The sequence below is a fragment of the Mesocricetus auratus genome, unplaced genomic scaffold (assembly GCF_017639785.1).
Source record: "Mesocricetus auratus isolate SY011 unplaced genomic scaffold, BCM_Maur_2.0 Super-Scaffold_15014, whole genome shotgun sequence".
NCBI classification, from domain to species: Eukaryota; Metazoa; Chordata; class Mammalia; order Rodentia; family Cricetidae; genus Mesocricetus; species Mesocricetus auratus.
In genome coordinates this window covers 44,474,725-44,495,956 of record NW_024429186.1, presented here as the reverse complement: position 1 = coordinate 44,495,956, position 21,232 = coordinate 44,474,725, and the positions used below count along the sequence as shown (strand labels likewise).

General features: G+C 39.2%; 1 protein-coding gene across 1 annotated transcript in view; it reads right to left on the bottom strand.

Annotated features, from left to right (window-relative positions):
- Ccdc175 (coiled-coil domain containing 175) overlaps positions 1-21,232 on the bottom strand; it is a 64,469-nt gene that overhangs the window by 29,659 nt on the left and 13,578 nt on the right. Inside the window, 4 exon segments of the mRNA XM_005072838.4 lie at positions 9,010-9,120; positions 11,569-11,705; positions 13,950-14,031; positions 19,772-19,881. Coding sequence (XP_005072895.3) covers positions 9,010-9,120; positions 11,569-11,705; positions 13,950-14,031; positions 19,772-19,881 — 440 coding nt within the window.

The window sequence follows — 21,232 nt, the reverse complement described above, 5'->3', positions numbered from 1 at the left end:
TTTCAAACCTTGTCAAAAGATGTTTCTGTGTTTATTAGGATGATCATGTGATTTCTGTTTCCGAGTCTATCTATACATCCTTGGAATGAAACAACTCAGCCAACAAATATAATCTTTTACATGTTCTGGTGATCTTGGTTAGCAAGTATTTTGTTGAGAATTTTTGCATCTTGGCTCATAAGGAAAATTATTATACAACTTCTCCCTTCTATTGATGGTTTGTTCTCATCTGATTTGGGTATCAAGGTGATACTGGTTTTCAAGAAAGAAATTGGTGGCATCTCTCCCCTTTCTGTTTCAGTGAGTCATTTGAAAAGTTTAGTTCTTTTTTGGATGTCTGGATGAGTTTCCCAGTAGACCATCTGCCCCCACCTGGGCTTTCCTTTTGGGGAGAAACTTTGTTACTGCTTCAATCACATTGCTCGATACAGATCTGCTTGAGTTGTTTGTATCCTCTTGATTTAATATTGGCAGGTCATATGTAGTAAGAAAGGTCATCAGTAATATGTCAGTTTGTTCATTTTCCAACTTGTTGGACAATATATTTTCTTTTCTTTTTTAATGAATTACTGGTTTATTTATTTATTTATTTATTTTTGTCTTTACTTTTAAATTTAAATTATAAACAAGGTTGCTTCACATGTCTATCCCAACCCCCCCATCCCCACTCATTTGCCCCCAGAGGGTGAGGCCAGGGAGGGATGTCCAAAGTCTGTCATTTCATCCAGAGCAGGGCCTAGGCCCTCCCCCAAAAGTCAAGGCTGAGAGAGCATCTCTCATTGTGGGATGGGCACCCAAAGTCTATATATATGCCAGGGATAAATACTGATCTACTACCCAAGGCCCTATAGATTGCCTAGGCCTCCTCATTGACACCCACATTCAGGGGTTCTGGATCAGTCCCATGTTGGATTCCCAGCCATCAGTCTGGGATTCAAGAGCTACCCCTTGTTCAGGTCATCTGTTTCTGTGGGTTAAACAAGCCCAGTCTTGACCCCCTATGCTCATCTGTCCTCCCTCTCTGTCACTGGATTCCTTGAGATCAGCTCAGTGTTTAGCTGTGAGTGTCTATCTCTGCTTCCATCATTCATTGGTTGAAGGTTCTGTTTCCCAGACTCTTTGGCATTGGGATTATAGGCTGGCACTCCCCTGATCCACATCTAAAATCCATATATGAGTGAATATATACCATGTTTCTCTTTTTGTGACTGGGTTACCTCACTTAGGATGGTTTCTTTTAGTGCCATCCATTTGCCTGCAAATTTCAAGATTCCATTGTTTTTTTCCGCTGAGTAGTACTCCATTGTGTAAATATACCACATTTTTCTCTATCCACTCTTCAGTTGAGGGACATCTAGGTTGCTTCCAGGTTCTGGCTATTACAAATAATGCTGCTATGAATATAGTGGAACAGATGTCCTTGTTGTATGAATGTGCATCTTTTGGGTATATGCCTAAGAGTGGAATTGCTGGGCCTTGTGGTAGACTGATTCCCATTTTCCTGAGGAGTCTCCATACTGATTTCCAAAGTGGTTGTACGAATTGGCACTCCCACCAGCAGTGGAGGAGTGTTCTCCTTTCTCCACATCCTCTCCAGCATAAACTGTCATTGATGTTTTTGATTTTAGCCATTCTGACAGGAGTAAGATGGTATCTCAGAGTTGTTTTGATTTGCATTTCCCTGATGGCTAGGGATATTGAGCACTTTCTTAAGTACCTCTCAGCCATTTTAGACTCCTCTGTTGAGAATTCTCTATTTAGTCCTGTAGCCCACTTTTTAATTGGATCCTTTGGTGTTTTGAAGAATTGCTTCTTGAGTTCTTTGTAAATTTTAGAGATTAGCCCTCTGTCAGACATGGGGTTAGTGAATATCTTTTCCCATTCTGTGGGCTGCCTTTTTGTTTTGTTGACTGAGTCCTTTGCCTTACAGAAACTTCTTAGTTTCAGGAGGTCCCATGTTTTAATTGGTGACCTCAGTTTCTGTGCTACTGGTGTTATGTTCAGGAAGCAGTCTCCTGTACCAATTTGTTCAAGGGTACCTCTTACTTTCTCTTCTAAGAGGTTCAGTGTGGCTGGATTTGTGTTGAGGTCTTTGATCCATTTGAACTTAAGTTTTGTACATGGCGATAGACGTGGATCTATCAGCATTCTTCTACATGCCAGCATCCAGTTATGCCAGCCCTATTTGTTGGAGATGCTTTCTTTTTTTCCATTGTATATTTTTAGCGTCTTTGTTGAAGATCAGAAGTCCAAACGAATATGGGTTAATTTCGGGGTGTTCAATTTGATTCCATTGGTCTACCTGGCTATTTTTATGCCAATACCAAGCTGTTTTCAGGACTATAGCTCTATCATAGAGCTCAAAAGTCAGGGATGGTGATGCCTCCAGACATTGCTTTCTTGAATAGGGTTGTCTTGGCTATCCTGGCTTTTTTGTTTTTCCATATAAAGTTGATTATTGTTCCTTCAAGGTCTGTGAAGAATTGTGCTGGGATTTTAATGGGGATTGCACTGAATCTGTAGATTTCTTTTGGCAAGATTGCCATTTTACTACACTGATCCTACCTATCCAAGAGCATGGGAGATCTTTCCATTTTCTGGTGTCTTCTTTAATTTCTTTCTTTAAAGATTCAAAGTTCTTGTGACACAGGTCTTTCACTTGTTTAGTTAGTGTTACCCCAGGGTATTTTATGTTGTTCGTGGCAATAGTAAAGGGTGATGTTTCTCTGATTTCTTTCTCAGCCCTTTTATTTTCTGTATATAGTAGGGCTACTGATTTTCTTGAGTTGATCTTGTATCCTGTCACTATGCTAAAAGTGTTTGTCAGTTGTAGGAGTTCCCTGGTAGAGCTTTTCAGGTCACTTATGTAAATGATCATATCATCTGCAAATAGTGAAAGCTTGGCCTCTTTTCCAATTTGTATCCCCTTGATCTCCTTTTGTTGTCATATTGCTCTAGCTAGAACTTCAAGTACAATATTAAAGAGGTATGGAGAGAGTGGACAGCCTTGTCTTGTTCCTGATTTTAGAGGAATTGCATTGAATTTCTGTCCATTTAGTTTGATGTTGGCTGTTGGTTTGCTGTATATAGCTTTTATTGTGTTTAGGTATGTTTCTGTTATCCCAGATCTCTCCAAGACCTTTATCATGAAGGGGTGTTAGATTTTGCCAAAGGCTTTTTCAGCATCTAGTGAGATTATCATGTGATTTTTGTTTCTCGGTTTGTTTATATGGTGGATTACATTGATGGATTTTCGTATGTTGAACCATCCCTGCATCCCTGGAATGAAGCTTACTTGATCATGGTGGATGATTGTTTTGATGTGTTCTTGGATCCAATTTGTCAGTATTTTATTGAGTATTTTTGCATCGATGTTCATGAGGGATATTGGTCTGAAGTGTCTTTGTGTGGCTTGGGTATCAAGGTTATTGAAGCCTCATAGAAAGAGTTTGGCAAAGACCCTTCGGCTTCTATTGTGTGGAATACTTTGAGAAGAATTGGTATAAACTATTCTTTGAATTTCTGTTAGAAGTCTACACTGAGGCCATCTGGACCTGGGCTTTTTTGGTTGGGAGACTTTTGATGACTGCTTCTATTTCCAAAGGGGTTATAAATCTATTTAAATTGCTTATCTGTTCTTGATTTAATTTTGGCAAATGATAGCTATCCAGAAAATTATCCATTTCCTTTAAGTTTTCGAGTTTTGTGGAGTACAGGTTTTCAAAGTATGACCTGATGATTCTCTGGATTTCCTCAGTGTCAGTTGTTATGTTCCCCTTTTCATTTCTGATTTTGTTAATTTGCATGTTCACACTCTTCTGTTTCATAAGTTTGTATAAAGGTTTGTCTATCTTGTTGATTTTCTCAAAGAACCAACTCTTTGTTACATTGATTCTTTGTATTGTTTTCCTAGTTTCTACTTTATTGATTTCAGCCTTCAGTTTGATTATTTCCTGGCATCTACTCCTCCAGGGTGAGTTTGCTTCTTTGTGTTCTAGAGCTTTCAGCTGAACTGTTAATTCTCTAGTGTAACTATTCTCCAGTTTATTCATGAGGGCAAACAGTGCTATGAGCTTCCCTCTTAGCACTGCTTTCAAAGTGTCCCATAAGTTTGGTATGTTGTGTCGTCATTCTCGTTGAATTCTAGGAAGTCTTTAATTTCTTTTTTATTTCTTCTTTGACCTAAGAATGGTGCAATTATGCATTATTCAATTTCCATTAGTTTGTAGGGTTTCTGCAATTTGTGTTGTTGTTGAATTTTAATTTTAACGCATGGTGGTCTGATAAGATGCATGGAGTTATTCCAATTTTTTGTACCTGTTGAGGTTTGATATGTTGCCAGGTATGTGGTCGATTTTTGAGAAGGTTCCATGTGGCTCTGAGAAGAAGGTATATTCTTTTTTATTTGGATGGAATGTTCTATAGATGTCTGTTAATCCCAATCGGGTCATAACTTCTATTAGTTCCTTTGCTTCTTTGTTAAGTTTTCTGTCTGGTAGTCTTGTCTAGTGGTGAGAGTGGGGTGTTCAAGTCTCCCACTGTAAGTGCGTGGGACTTTATATGTGATTTGAGTTTTAGTAATGTATCTTTTACGAACATTGATGACTTTGTATTTGGGGCATAGATGTTCAGAATTGAAACTTCATCTTGGTGGATTTCTCCTGTGATGAGTATGAAATGACCTCCTTCATCTCCTTTGATTGATTTTATTTTAAAGTTTAATTTGTTAGATATTAGGATTGCCACTCCCACTTGTTTCTTGGGTCCATTTGATTGGAAAATCTTTTCCCAACCCTTAACTCTGAGACGATATCTGTCTTTGAGGCTGAGGTGTGTTTCTAGTATTCAGCAGAAGGATGGGTTCTGTCTTCGAATCCATTCTGTTAGCCTGTGTCTTTTTATGGGGCGAGTCAAGACCATTAATATTGAGTGATATTAATGACCATTGATTGCTCATTCTTGTTTGTTTTGGAATGGTTGTTGTTGGTGGAATTGTATGTGGATTTCCACCCTTTTTTTTCATTTGGCTGTTGGTAAGGTGGGATTATCTGTTACCTGTGTTTTTCTGGTTGCAATTAACTTCCTTGGGTTGTAGTTTTCCTTCCAGAACTTTCTGTAGGGCTGGGTTAACAGATATGTATTGTTTGAATCTGTTTTTGTCATGGGATATTTTGTTTTCTCCATCTGTAGCGATTGAGAGCTTTGCTGGGTATGGTAGTCTGGGTTGGCATCCATGGTCTCTTAATGTTGGTAGAATATATACCCAGGACTTTCTGGCTTTCAGAGTTTCCATGGAGAAGTCAGGTGTAATTCTGATAGGTTTGCCTTTTTCCTTTGTTGTTCTTAATATTCTTTCTTTATTCTGTATATTTGGGTTCTTGATTATTATATGGCAAGGGACTTTTTTGGGGTCCACTCTATTGGTGTTCTGTAAGCTTCTTGTACCTTCATTGGCATGTCTTGCTTTAGGCTGGGAAAGTTTTCTTCTATGATTTTATTGAATATATTTTCTGTCCTTTGTGGTGGGTTTCTTCACCTTCTTATACCTATTATTCTTAGGTTTTGTCTTTTCATGGTGTCCCATATTTCCTGGATATTTTGTGTTAGGGATTTGTTGGGCTTAAGATTTTCTTTGGTCAATGAATCTACTTCTCCTAGTGTATCCTCAATACCCGAGATTTTCTCTTCCATGTCTTGTATTCTGTTGGATGTGCTTGCATCTGTAGTACATGACTATTTGCCCAGATTTTCTACTTCCAGCCTTCCTTCAGACTTTTTTTTATTGTCTGTATTTCAGTTTTCAACCCTTGCACTGTTTGAATTGTTTCTTGCAATTTTTGCTTTGTCTTTTCCTCCATTTGTTGCATTTTTTGTTTGTTTTTTTTTCCTTCCATTTCTTTAAGGGATTTTCTTATATCCTCTTTGAGGGCCTCTATCATTTTCATGAAGTTGTTCTTAAGGTCATTCTCTTCTGTCTCATTTGCATTTAATGTTTGAGTCTTGGTGGTATAGCATCTTTAGAATCTGGCGGTGTCCATATTTGTTTTTCTGTTGCTGAGTGTGTTTTTGTGTTTTATCTCTCCCATCCCTTCTTCTAGTGGGTGCAGAAAGATCCTCTTCCTGACCTGGTGGGTAGGGGACCAGAGTTCCCTTTTGGTGCATGCAAGCAAGTCCAGTACTCTGGTGGTTCTTCTCTTCCTGGCCCTAGACCTGGTCCCATGGGTGGAGAAGAAGATCAGGAATCTGGGGTGTGTAGGCTCCTGCCGGGAGGGGAGGCTCAATGGCAGTCCCCTGGTAGTCCCAAGGCCCTGGAAAGCAGGCTCAGATACAGGCCTGGTTTACCTGGACCTGTGGGCAGAGAAGAAGACCAGGAATTTTGAGCGATATATTTTCAAAGAACTCCATAATGCTTCTCTGAACTTGAGCAGCATCCATTGCGATGTCTCCCTTTCTTTCTCCCAATTTTCTCTTTTGCTGAGTTTTGCTACGTGCTTTAAATCTTTCTAGACAGCCAACTCTGTGTCACTGATCCTTCCTGTTCTCTTAGTCTCCATTTCATTGTTCTACACCACGATCTTCATTGTTTCTTTCCATCTAGTAATGTTAGGCTTGACTCAGACCTGTTCTTTAACACTTCATTGTGCATCGCTAAGCAAACAGAACAGCTCTGGGAGTATCACAATACCTGCTTTCAAATTTTGCTAAAGAGCCGTAGAAACAAAACCAGTATGGTACTGACAAAAACTAAAACAAACAAAACCCCAAAAAACAAAATAGATATTCAAAGGTCAAGGAAGCACAGGGGGGCTCAGAAGTTCACAGCATCTGTAGGCATCTGCTTTTTGTCAAAGGCACCAAAATATACATCGGAGAAGAGAGACCTTTTCAACATATGGTGTTCAGAATACTTTCAACTTACCTTCTCCCACTTGTGCAGCTATTTCTTTTTAAAATTTTTTTATTATTTATTTTTAAGTTTAAATTTAGATTAGAAACAAGGTTGCTTCACAAGTCAGTTCCAGGTCCCTCTCCCATGTCCTTCCCCCAACCCCCCCCCCCATTATCCCCTCATTTCCCCAGGGAGGGTGAGGCCCTCCATGGGGGTGTCCATAGTCTGTCTTTTCATCCAGGGCAGGGCCTAGACCCTTCCCCAAGAGTTTAGGGTGAGAGTGCACCTCACATTGTTCTATGGGAGTCCAAAGTCCGTGTGTATACTCGGGATGGGTACTGATCTGCTGCCCAAGGCTCAATAGATTACCTAGGCCTCCTCACTGACATCCACATTCACGGGGTCTTGATCAGTCCCATGCTGGATTCCCAGGCTGATGCCTGGGATTCAAGAGTTAACCTTTGTCTGGTCAGCTGTTTCTGGGGTTAAACCAGCCCAGTCTTAATCCCTTTGATCATCAGACCTCCCTCTCTGTTACTGGCTTTCTTGAGTTCAGATCAGTACTTAACCAAGGGAGTCTGCCTCTGCCTCCATCAGCCACTGAATGAAGTTTCTGTTTCCCAGACTCTCTGGCCATGGGACTGTAGGCTGGCACTCCCCAGATCTATGTCTAAAATCCATATATGAGAGAGTACATGCCATGTTTCTCTTTTTGTGACTGAGTTACCTTATTCAGGATGGTTTCTTCTAGTGCCATCCACTTTTGTGCAGCTGTTTCTTAATAAGAAAGTCCTATTTAGGCTATCTGGTTAATGGAGAAGGCACTTAAAGAACAAATTTCTTGCACAAATGTCCTGCTTAAAAGGTTGCAGCCTTTCGCTGACACATGGCCTTCTCTCAGCTTGTTCCTTTGCAGTTCACAAGCACACATGGTTCATTAGCTATTTCATGTCTACTTGTCTTTATTTGTCTCCCCACTAATAGTGCACACACGTTCCTTTCTCTACACATCCTCCCTGCAATTTATTGTGGCTTTCTTGGTGGTAGCCATTCTTACTGAGGTGAAATGGAATCTATGTAGTTTTTATCTGCATTTTCTTATGGGTAAGGTGAGCAGTTTATCATATATTCATTGACCACTTGTGTCTCTTCTTTGGAGAAATTTGTTTAATTCGTTTGAACATTCATTGGATGAACTATTTGTTCTTTGGGTATACAATTTGTTGAGTTCTTTATATATTTTGGATAGTAATTCTTTGTCAGAGATTTTTTCCTGTTTTGTGGGCTTTCTCTTCACCATCATCACTGTCTCCTTTGCCACCAGGGAGCTTTATAACTCGATACTTTATAGCGTTTAGTCTATCTGACAATTTTTGGTATTACGCGTGGGTTATTGGAGGCCTATTCAGAAAGTTGTTGTTTATGCCTGTATCTTAAAATGTTTTCCTTTTTCTTGTAGCAGTCTCAAAGTCTTGGGTCTTACTCTGTCTTTTATGACCTCTTTGTTGGCCCCAGTGGTGCTGGGGATTGAAACTAGAGCTTGAGTGTGCAGGCATTCCTGTTGAGTCATGTTCCTGTCTTTGTGCATATAAAATTTTAAGTGGAAGACCATGCTGCAGATTAATAAAATCCTATTTTAAATATGCTCCATGGATACATATCTGTTTATATTCACATGTGTGTAAAGGATGTGTGGCAAACTATTAATAGTGATTATTTCTGTGAAGAGATGGAGAGGTTAGGGTAACTCTTTTCCATAAATTATATATTTTCACCTTTAAAAATTAAATTTGGGAATAGGTGCTACTTTGCTGGGAAAGATGTAAGTAACTTAAAGTGGCAGAGTGAAGGATATTGGGGAAGAGTATTGAGATAATGGTCAGGCCCATGCTTGTCACAGGTCCTAGATCTGGTCCATCCCTTTGTCACTCAGCTTCTGGAGAATCTATCTATCCCTTCAGTAAAATATGCATTGACTATGGCATTTTTGAACTGTAAAACAGAGAAAACTAATTATAACCTTACTTCCCTGTAAGACACCACACGGGCTTGTGGTTCCAGCTTAAAGAAATAAACACAAGGAGAATAAAAGTTTTAAATGGCAAAGGCACAAAACATACTGAAGAAGATCCTGAAGGGTTCCAAATCCTTCTTCCATAGTTTTGATGTCCAGTTTTCTTTGTGCTATCAAGTTTTCTTTCTGATTAATGAGTGAGATCTGTTTCTGATTTCTATGATAAAAGAGAAATGACAGTCATTTTACTGAATGTTGGAATGATCGTTCCAAGGAGCTGGAGGTTTGAGTGCAGAGACTTAGACACTATAGGCAAAAAGATAACCTTTGTTTCCCAATGCAAAAAAACCTACAAGGATAAATCCTTTTTAAAGGAATTAAGGGTTGAGAGGTGGCTCAGTGGTTAAGAGCACTTGATATTGCAGAGGACCAGCTGGGTTTGATTCCCAACACCCAGATGGCAGCTTAAAACCATCCCATAACTCCTGTTCCCAGGGATCCAATGCCGTCTTCTGACCTCCCTGGGCACCAGGTACACATGTAATGCACAAGTATCTATACAATAAGAATGTCCATATACATAAAAGCAAATAAGTAAATCTTTAAAAAAATTAAGGGAGTTGAGGAAGCTTAGATCATGAATAATCTACCTGATAAACCAAGAACAACAGAAACAAATATCTGTTCAAGTAGGGGATTAATATAAATTTACACATGGAACTTGCACAAAATTCACAATTCTCAAGTCACTGAAAGAACATATTCTGCAATGTAAACACAAGACAGCATGGGTAGTTGTCTAGCATTTCATCTGCCTCCTGTGGCTATGCCTCTCTCCATACAGTTATAACTTCCATCAGGTTTTCCTGAGAAAGGAGAGGGACATAGTCAGACAACCTCTGAGGATGGGTTGAACATCTGAGCTGCAATGGGACCTTGGACAAGAATCCTTACCTGTGAATAAATCTGCATTTCAGCATCTCAAGAATGAGGGCTACAGTACCCGTCTCACTGGTAGAATAGATTAGCTCACGACCAACTGGGCAGGCAGATCAATGAGACTTCTTATGGTTGGTGGTGTTTATCCGGATATACAGCAGAGAAAATGAAGCTCAAAAGAAGTTCATGGTTTTGTTTAAAATGTTCAACTGTGACAAGAACTTCTCTGGCAGAGAAAGTGACTCTCCTTCAAAACCATCCTAATGTGATGCAGAAAGCAAAGTAACTTACACTCTCTAAGTTACATACTTGTATGTTTAAGAGTCATGCAGAGCCATAGGATTTGGTAATGTTTTGGGTGTGTATTGTCATGGGACCTTTGGGAAGTGATTTAGTGTGGATGAGGTCTTGAGGGTGGGGTCCTCATGATGAGATTAGGTCCTTCTAAGAAGAGAAATAAAACTCACTCTTTCTCTATGTGAGGAGAGAGAAAAGAGGAGGAGAGGAGGAGGGAGAGAGGGAGACACACACAGAGGAAGAGAGAGAGAGAGAGAGAGAGAGAGAGAGAGAGTACTATTTGTAAGTCAAGAAGAGGGTCTTCACTAGAACCCAAACATTCATATTTATACTGCCATCCCAGGTTCCCAGCATTTACAGTTGAGAGAAAATAAATTTTTGTTAAGGCCAACCAGTTGATGGCATTTCATTATGGAGAATGAGATAAAGACAAAAGACCATGATGATAGTGAGTTTTTAGTATTGTGGTCATTTGACATCATAACAATTTACTATTCTAGATGATGACTCTCAAACATTTATCTGGACGGTATGCACTTCAGGAATTGCAGTAAGATGAGACATGATGATTGCAACAACTCTATAGCTTAAATACTACAAGAATGAACATGAACTCGGCTTCACATAAGTGGGCTTGGATTCACACAGCAATTATATTCCATGGGCCATAACTTCGGGTATAGTATATAATTTCATTTTTTTCAAGATTCCACTCTGTTAATACTTATATAAAAAAGGCATCAGTGAATATTGACCACTTACACATCAATGGATGAAGTCCTAGGCATACAGAATGGAATAAGACTGAATTCCTTTTCTGGTTTCTCTGTAGCCCAGTAAGACCAGAGAGGTTTGCTATTCAATTGTTATGGGATGGTGTTGGGGCAGAGGGTTGGAGGCAGACAAGGTGGCGGTGGAAAAGCAGAAGAAGAGATGTTTTGGGAGGCAGGCCAAAGAAAGGTGCTGAATGGAGAGGAAGGGACATAGTGGGGAAACATTTGGGAGATAGAGTCACCAAGACTTGGTGACCAAATGGAGTCCAATAGGTAGTGAACAAGAAATGATTTCCTTCAATACTTCCACTGTAGGTGACCAAACTCCTGCCTAAGGAAGGGAACACATGTTCTGAGTCAGTGTTTAATAAAGGTAGACGTTAGAACTCACAGGAGAGTCTCACACAGTAAGTATTCTTTCCCAAGTCTGATTTACAAGTGTTAATAATGCCATTAATTTTTATGGATTTGAGATGATCTAGATGAGAAAGGCATTTCTTAGCACTATAGAGGCAGATTAGAAGTGTGCCTATTGATTATTGAATTAAGAGTATCTTGTCAAGAGAGTTGAAAACTAAGATGAGCTTAGATGGGCTGTCACCACTTGGACAACAAAGCAGGCACCTGTAGCTGTGGCAAGCTGAGTAAACACATACTCATCATAGGTCTTCTGTTTTTGCATGAACATTTTATCTTCCTCCTTCGAGACCAACTTATATTGTCTGATGAGTTCGTGTAGTCTCCCTCGGAGCTCTTTGTTCTCTAATTGAGTTTTCTGTAGTTTTTCCCCCATCTGGAAAAAAAAAGGAGAGAGAAAGAGATAGAATTAAAGGAATTGATTGGTGCTTCCTTGGGAGATAGTGGTCTTGTGGAAAGCAGTATCAATCAATAATGCCTCATACACTGCTCATAACACAGCAGATCTCGCACAAAGTGCAACCAACTGAATTCTACAGCAAATATGTGAATGTATGCTTTGAAGCTTTTTCTGGGCACTATGACAGATGTGCAGAAAGGTTGTAAACGTGGACATGAAACCGTAGAATGATAATGCATGCTGAAAGGTAATATTTGAACATGAAACAACAATTTTGTGTTCCTTTCCAGGAATATAAAGTGCATTAGGGCAAAGAAGACACCGTCTCATAGAAGCCCTTACTTGACTCTCTGACCATGCTTACTTCATGGTAAGTAGAACTGGACCTTCTGCATCCTCCAATCTCCCAGAAATTGTGAGCCTGATGAAGCTGTTCCTTCAACCCAATACAGATTGGAAATATTTGAAAAATAAGAAATGCCAGAATGTTCTAAAAAGTAAACTTTGAGTTTTCTATGTACCAATGGAGTTCACATGGATAAGTGAGGTGATTTATCTGTAAAGTATTATAAATACTGTAGAGATACAGAATGTGAGAGGATAGGCATTAGTTATATGCACATTTATTTACTGTTCTGTGTAGTTACAGTATTTTATAACAAGCAGGCTAGGTTAGCAACTTATTACCAGGTCAAAGAAATGTTTGCTATGGCCAGGCGGTGGTGGCGCATGCCTTTAATCCCAGCACTTGGGAGGTAGAGGCAGGTAGATCTCCGTGAGTTCGAGGCTAGTCTGGTCTACAGAGTGAGTGCCAGGAGAGACTCCAAAGCTACACAGAGAAACCCTGTCTCGAAAAACAAAACAAAACAAAACAAAAAAAAGAAATGTTTGCCACTAAAACTGTTCACAATAGCCAAGATAATGCAGCCAAGCCTAAGTGTCTCTCAATGGAAAGATAATGACAATTGACATGCAAGCATGATAAAACACTATTCAGTCTTTAAGTAGGAGGAAATCCTGTTGTTTGTAAAAAACATGAACTGGGACAATGTGTTAAGTAAAGTAATGTAAGCATAGGCAGATAAATATTACACGGTCACATTTATATGTGGAACATAAAAATCATTGAATATGTATAAGTATAAAGTAAAATTGTGGTAACCAGGGGCCAATGGAGATGGTGGAAGACTTGGGAAATGTTGAAGTGGGAGGCCTACCCCACATCCACTAAACTTTTTTTCAGTAGCTATGGAGTAATCAGTGTTGTTAAATTTGCTTCTAAAACTCATTGAAAGGGTAAATTTTATACCTTTGCTGTTTTCGAGCAAGACAGAAAGGGAAGCTACAAGAAGAGGGTACTGATGCTATGGGTGGAACTCAATGTTAGTATACGGGAGTAGGGAAGAGGGACCAAAGGCATTTCTCCTTCAATGGCAGTAATAAGAAACATCTCAGGTATTTGTGTATATACATAAATGAATGGACCCTATTATACATACTGTTCCACAGTATAGCACTTGGCATTCAATAATATATTGTGAGCAATACAAATACTCAATTAATACTAAGTAATACTAACACCCACTCCTTAATTTTTACTACCCTAATGAATGTTTGACTATCTCATGGCTAAATCTTTGTTTATATTCATGGTTACTTATTTATACTATTTCTTTTGACTTAAGTTTAGAAGATGTTTAGATTGAATTTCCATAAGGGTGAATTTGGATGTAAAATTAAAAAAATCAAAATAAAAGCAAAACTTTGGAAAAGTTTAAAAGACAAAGAAAACTAAATTAAAAAGAAGCAAAATATCTAGAGCATTCTCCCAGTGATAAATCCAACTCAAATACTTTTATAACATTAATGTTATTAAATGTAGAATGATTGTCATGCTTTGCAGATACCAATCAATAGCATGATGGTTGTATTTCCCTAAGTAATTTACATGTACATTAAACATACTTATTCCTGACATAAAGCCATCTACCCACAGGAAAAGTAACGAAAACTGATCCAAGTCATTTCACACAGACAATCTTTGCTGTTTTATACATGTAGAACTCGGCTAGGAGCTCAACTGCTGGAATTAGTTTCTATGAATTATCATAGTATTCTATGAAAAGCCTGCTTTGGAACTGTTTAACATCTATTGTGTATTTATTACATTAACTAAAAAATAAGGTGTAATTATCAGGTAAGTCATTTCTGTCACCCCACCTGCTGTATCTTATACACGAACACATTCTTCTTGCTAGAAGATGCAATATCCAGGTATTCCTTGTGAGTCCGAAAAAACAACCTTATGAACACAGGAAACAAAACTCATGAATGTTAGAAAGCATTTTTTTCCACAAATCCACACTTACTTATGACATTTAAAAGTCTTTGGCCCCATCTCTGTACAACCTATTTTTTATATTTATACTCTATATTTTTCCTCTATTGAATTAATTAATTAATATACCATTTGTTTATTCATGTATTTGAGAAAAAATATTGAACACTTGCACTGTGAAAAATTTTGTCCTAGACACTAGGAACACAAAATATGTCAAATCCTTACTCTTATGGAAATTAAATCTAGTGAGTGATCAGAATAGAAATGACATACAAAAATTACACTGTATTTCAGATTGTGTTATATAGTCTAAAGACCCTGAGAACAAGAATGTTGTAAGTGATGAGTGGTTTAAGATGATCTGTACAAGGCTGCCCCATGAAAGACTTGGGTGCTCAGAAGGAGCCAACCACATACAGATCTAAAAGACTTTAGGAAGGATAAGAACCAGAGACCAGAGATAGGCTGTGGGGGCCATGTGATTAGATCATGTGGGGTGTTATAGGATAGGCAGGATTTCATATTTGATTCTGAAGGGAACTGGGAAGGAAGCTTTAGAGCAGAGGAGTATCATGAATTAACCCATGCTTTGTAAAGAGGACTCTGATGTCTTTGTGGAAAAAGACAAAAATGGAGGAGGAACCCTACTGAAAGTGATGGCTATAGTCTAATCATGCAGTGGTGATAGTCGTAAGTGGGCATACATAGGTGCATTCAGGTGTGATGGCTTAAATAGGAATGATCACATAGATTTGTGTATTTGAATGCTTGGTTACTAGGGAGTGGCACAACTTGACAGGGATTAGGAGAAAGAATTTAAGCAGAATAAATGCCCGAGTGATACCCAAGAAAATACAAATACAAGGCTGATGGAAATTGTAGTGTGAGCTTTCTTGGGCCGGCTAGATCCCGCTGCTCTTCTCTGCCCCAAACACATATGTTGACTGTTGGCTAATGTTTCTTATTGGCTATCTCTGATTTAATTATTAACTCATTTTTATCAATCTAAGTATTTCCAAATGGTCTTGGCTTACTGGGAATGCTGGACTGCAACTCCTTTGCCTGCTACATCTCCACAGAGAAGAGAGAACAATTTTCTGTTTGTCCCTGCTTGTATACCTATTCCACCCGGCTATGTCACTTCCTGTCTGTCTGTACAGACTTCCAGACCTCTATGGTTAGCCTAGTTACATCACTTCCTGGAATCACATGATGACTCCTCTCTGCCTATACTTCCCAGAATCCTCCTCATATCCCAGTCCCACCTATCTTGCTGCCCTATTGGCCAACAGTGTTTTATTCATCAACAAATAAGATAAACATATACATAGAAGAACATTCCCCATGAGGAAATGACAAAAGACAACCCAAAATTTGAGAACAGAATTCAATCAGAGATAGAAACATTGAAGAAGACTCAAGCTGAAATGAAGAAGGAATTGAAAAGCCTAATAGTTTAGCTAGAGAACTCGAAGGAAGGTCTTATACGTGAAATGAATCAAGCGGAAGACAGCACCGTATCAGATCTTGAAGATAAACTAGAGGATCTAGACCAAATAAGCAAGAAATATGAAAAACAAAATCAATCAAACAACAACAACAAAAACAAAGAAAAGGAACAGGCAGAAAATGCGGAACACAGGCAGAAAATGCGGAACACAGCAAAGAAAACCAAATATTCAAAGGATAGGCACAAGTGAGAAAGAGGAATTGTAAGGACTCAGGTATTATGCTGGCCTGCCCCCTGTCACTTGCAGCATGTACTCAGGCAGTACCTTGGTTAACTCAGGGTTCTATGGCCACCCCGATTCTTCTCAAATGGTTTATGATTTACAGAAAGAAATCTAAGAAACTTTTGAAAAAAAGTTGCCTAATTTGACAGGAATGGATGCTATGGAAAGTCTTGCTGATGCCATAGAATCGTTCAATCGGATGACTCACTTTAATAGATTGTTTTTACTCTAGCAGGTGCTGCACTTACTTTAGCAATAGTAACCTTATTAGCTTTAAAATGTGTCTTGGTCTCCTTACATGGGATCATTAAGACAGATAGGAAAAAGCTGTATATACTGTGAGGCTGCATCACCTTCAAAATAATTGATTTTTGTATGAAAGAGAGGAGATCTGTAGCAGAATCCCGCTGGCCTTGTGCCAGAATGCTAGCAACTAGCACTAACCCCCACTGGGTCACACCTACCTAGCTCCAGAGAGTTAGCATCTAGCCATAAGCCATCCTTTGTCGAGGGGAGGGATGCCTTTTGTCTCCCTTTGTGTACCTTGTTTAGTAGTTTCCCAGGGATATAAAAGCCTAAGCAAAACTTGGTTAGGGAACCGAAAAAAACTGTGGTACCTGATGAAGAGAGACTTTGCACTTAGCATTGCATTTTTGGAAGCCTCATTCCAGTTGCTCTGAGTATATGGTAATCAACTGGCTAAAGAGTAAGTATTGAGAAAAATAAAAATGCCCTGGGTATAGGGAAAGTGCTTCTGTCCATCAGGGCTAAAGACCCCTGCAGCCTCAAAAGGCTAAGTTTCATTCTTAAAAGTGTCTAAGTCTTCTTTGGACAGACCTGTGTGTCACGGCATTTGCAACAGGAATTAAAGGGTTAAAAATAGGGAAAAAAGTCAAACTATCCCTATTTGCAGATGACAGGATACTATACATTAAAGGTCACAAAAATTCTACCAGAAAACTACTAGAAATGGTAAACAAATTTAGCAACGTGGCAGGATACAGAATCAACCTGCACACATCAATAGCTTTTCTGCAAAACAACAACCACAAACATAACATAGAAGAGACCATGGGCACACTCCCATTCACAGTAGCTTCAAGAAAAATAAACTATCTAGAAATAAACCTAACTAAAGAAATGCAGGATGTAAACAATGAAAACTTTAAACCTCTGAAGAAAGAGAAGATAAAGACAACAAAAAACGGAAAGGCATCCTACGTTCATGGATTGGTAGAATTAACATTGTGAAAATGTCCATTTTACCAAAAGCTATTTACAGATTAAGTGCAATTACAATTTAAATCCCCATCTCATTTTTTGAATAGGAAAAAAAAACTATGCTGTAGGTAGAGATCTCACATACCCTCAGCACTGACCACTCCTGTTTGGGCATGGTCACAGTTACATGGAGGAAGGCTGAGATAAAGGTCAAGAAAGGAGAGGTCACTTTCTCTCTTGGGTTCCAGTTGAGGTCGGAGGCCATCAGAGCGCTGACCTCAGTTCTCAGTTTCTCATATAAGGGATTTCTCCCTAATAAAATAACATATGACATCCTTACCCTGTATATGGTAATCTTCCTCATCACTATGCTAAAATTAATATGGAACCCAAAACAAACCAGACAGTCCTGAGCAAAATGAGAAATGCTGGAGAGATTACAATTCCAGATCTGAAGATACATTACAAAGCCATAGTAATAAAAACAACATGGTACGGGCACAAAAACAGACGTGCAAACTAATGAAGAAAAACTGGAGACTCAAACAGGAGCGCATGTAATTTCAAACACTTCAACAACAAAAACATAAGCTGGAGAAGAGGAAGAATCTTCAACAAATGGTGCTAGGAAAACTGGATATCCACATACAGAAGAATGAAGGTATACCTGTATCTATCACCTTGCACAAAAACTAACTGCAAATGGACCAAAGACCTAAACATGAAACCTAAGGCACTGAGACTTCTGGAAGAAAACAAAGGCAAATCCTATATGGTGTAGGTACAGGAAAGGACTTAATGAACAGGACTCCATTTGCTCATGAATTAACAGTTGACAAGTGGGACTTCATAAGATTAAAAATCTTATGATTTTATTAGAAATATGCATATATTTACATACATATATACATACATATATGCATGCAATAACAATTAATGAAAAAAAGAAGCTATGAAATTTAAGGACAGATGGCAGGGATATATGGAAGGGTGTGGAGGGAGAAAAGGGAAGAGAGAAATGTAATTACGTTATAATCTCAAAAATAAAAAAGAAATAATTCATGTGTTCTATATTTTTGATAGCTTTCTTTAGAAATATTGATGAGTTGAAATTATCATATCATCGTTTCCTCCTAAGTTTTAATACTAGTATTAACTGAGATTTCCTATTTAAAAAAATCTTACACCCAGTTAAAGATTTGTACATGTAATAGAACCATGATGGGACATTAGCCTTGTATTCTGCTGTTCTTGTTTTAGAAGACACAATTTTAATTAAAAGGCATTAAAACATATTGTAAATGGCCCTATTATAAAGCTGCTTGCCTCTTAGTAATCTGCTTGGACTACAGTATATCTCTCCAGATGTCAGTGAATCTCTGGGGTGGGGTGAGCATTGCAAGCCACATTACCAGATCTCATTTTCATGGCCAGGCCTGACGGATGCAGCGAGTAAAGCTGTGTCAAACACATTCTGACAGGGACTCACAGAGTCCACTGGGCAATCGGGGCTGATATGCTAGCCTTGTCACAGGCCATTTCAGAAGTTTTGGCACAGCCATACGTTTCCATGTGCTCACCAAGAAGAGAGTACTGCATGCAGGGAAAGACAGAAGGATGAAATGCTTTCTTCAAAGGAAGCAGACCATCATCTTTTAGATAAATGGAACACTTGCTTCAGGCGCTGGGTGTGGTCCCTCACATGAGAATGATTTTTGCCCAAGACTTCCCTGTATTTTCTTAGTAAAGGATGCAAGACCCCTTGACTAAGCATAAGGCATGCATTAACAGTGTATCCGGGTGTGTTACAGACTCATGGAGTGCCCCACTAATGCCCTTCCCCATGGGAAACATTTCTAGTTGGAGTGAGGAGCTGACGTGAGGGTAATTTCAAAGAGTTCTTTTATTTGCCGAGTATCTACGTCACCCTCGACCCTCACCCTCACCACAGATCACCTGAAATCTGACTGAATGAGGAGGGGATCCCACAAAGCAGTCTCATGGATTCAAATGCACTAAATACATTTTTCCATTTATTATAGTGATGTGTTTATGATAACGAAAGCAACATATTAGTTGTCTTACTTTGAGCCTTGGCTAGTCTCCCAAGGGCACACTCCAGCATGGTGATGTGAGGAGAATGTAGGGTCCTTTTTTTTTTTTTTTGGAAGTTTTAAAATTTCATTTTATATTCCAACCACAGTCCTCTTCCCTTCTCCCCCACCTCCTTCCCCGCTCACACCCTGACCACTCCTCCCATAGGGTAAGGCCTTCCATGGGGGGTCAACAAAACCTGGCACCTTAAGTTAAGGGAGGGCCAGGCCCCACTTCCATGTATCCTACCACAGGGAATGGGCTCAAAAAGGCTAGCTCATGTAGGGTATTTAAGGGACAGGGCCCAGTACAGGTATAAGGTCATTGGATATACCCCTGATTGGGACTGGTCACCACAATTTCTTGTTTTCCTTTTCTTTTCTGCTTCCTATGTTGTAAGTGGGTTCTCATAATGTACAGTCTATACATGGCACAGGGCAGTGGGGTTGTATGACCATGATCTATAGCCTCTACGACTGTGGGTCAAAAGAAGCTTTTCTCTTCACAGATCCCTTATACCAGGCATTTTGTTAAGGTGACTTAAAAAAAAACAACAACTAAAAAACCAAACCAAACCAAAAAACAAAACAAAACAAAAAAACCTGACAAATTGGCATCTAAAGAGCTCCAGTAAAAAATAGTGTCATACTTACAGTTTTTCCTCCAAACTTATACAAACTCTCCTCATGTCTTCTGCCTTTCTCTCCCAAATGCCTAATGATTCCTGAAGCCGTGCCATCTCCAAACTGTGATCACTAAGCATCTATTGAAAAGTCAACAGCAATGTGACAGCCAATCATTAGCAAATGATTCTTAACAGCAATTCAGGTTTTCTAAGGATTTTATGCATCATTCTGTTAGTATTCTGGTATCTGTGCTGGGCTGCCCTTAGCGTCCTGACAGGATAAATCCTCAGCTGCAGTCAATAAGAGCACCCCCTGTGCACATTAGCTACATTCCCTTATAAAAGGTAGGCCTTGCCAATCTCCTGTCTCTCCTTCTCTCCACCCCTCTTGTCCCCAGGGACAGGTCTCTGCTTCCCCTACCCTCCTCTCTGCCCCTCTCTCTGCCTCTTCTCTGCCCCTCTCTCTCCTCTTTCAATAAACCTCCCATGTGAGCCCTGTTATATGGCTTTTCTTCTGTTCCCTCCATTCTTAAAATTTTAACACACTCATTCAACTTTTATGGTGGGACCACCTTTAGTCAAAAAAGGTCATTTTTATGAATTTTTAAAAAAATAAATTCAACTTGGACAAAAAAACAATTCAGAAACAACAAGAAAACACAAAATTTGGTTGGGTGGATGACTAAATACAGCAGTGTGTGTGTGTGTGTGTGTGTGTGTGTGTGTGTGTGTCTGTACATGTATTTCGTCTGATAAACTCAGATGAAACTGAACAAGTCATTCTTTAGGTGGCTGTTGTGTTACCACTTTGGGGACAGATGTTAATTTAGTAACTCCCTAGAAAGTCACCCAACAGGGTAAAAGCTGTTCAAAGTGGTTTCTCTCTCTAGAGTACCATGTGATTGGCTATAAGAACACGGCTCCAGCATTAACTGAAATTCTAGGACAGTCATCAAAATCAGCAGAATGCGGCAAGAACTCTGATTGATCAGGGTTAGGCCTAATATTCATTGCCCAAGTTCGTATTTTCCATTTTGGGTTTCATAAATCTTACACGCCAGCAAAATGGATGTGCCTAATATTCAGCATCTTTTGGCCTCAGCTACCCCTGCTTGAAGAATCACACTCAACTCTGTTTCTGCCAACATTCCACCAGTTTGGTCAGTCAAAGGAGTGTCTAAACTGAAGATTCTCTGTGCTTGTTAGCCTGTACTTTTCCATGACCTCAGTCTATACTTAAGGAATCTCCACAAAAATCCACTGTACTCAACACTATTATATTCCCCTCCCCCCATTTAATAGCTTAATAGACCAAACTTGAAGTTCAGGTCCATGTGACACTCAAGTTTGGGGATGGCAGGAGGTTTAGCAGGCTCAGGGGTGAGATTATTATGACTGCCAAGCTTAATCTTAGACATCTTGGAATATATTTTAAAAACTTACATTTAATTTCCCTAAACTCTGCTGGTGGGATGCTTCCTCATACTTT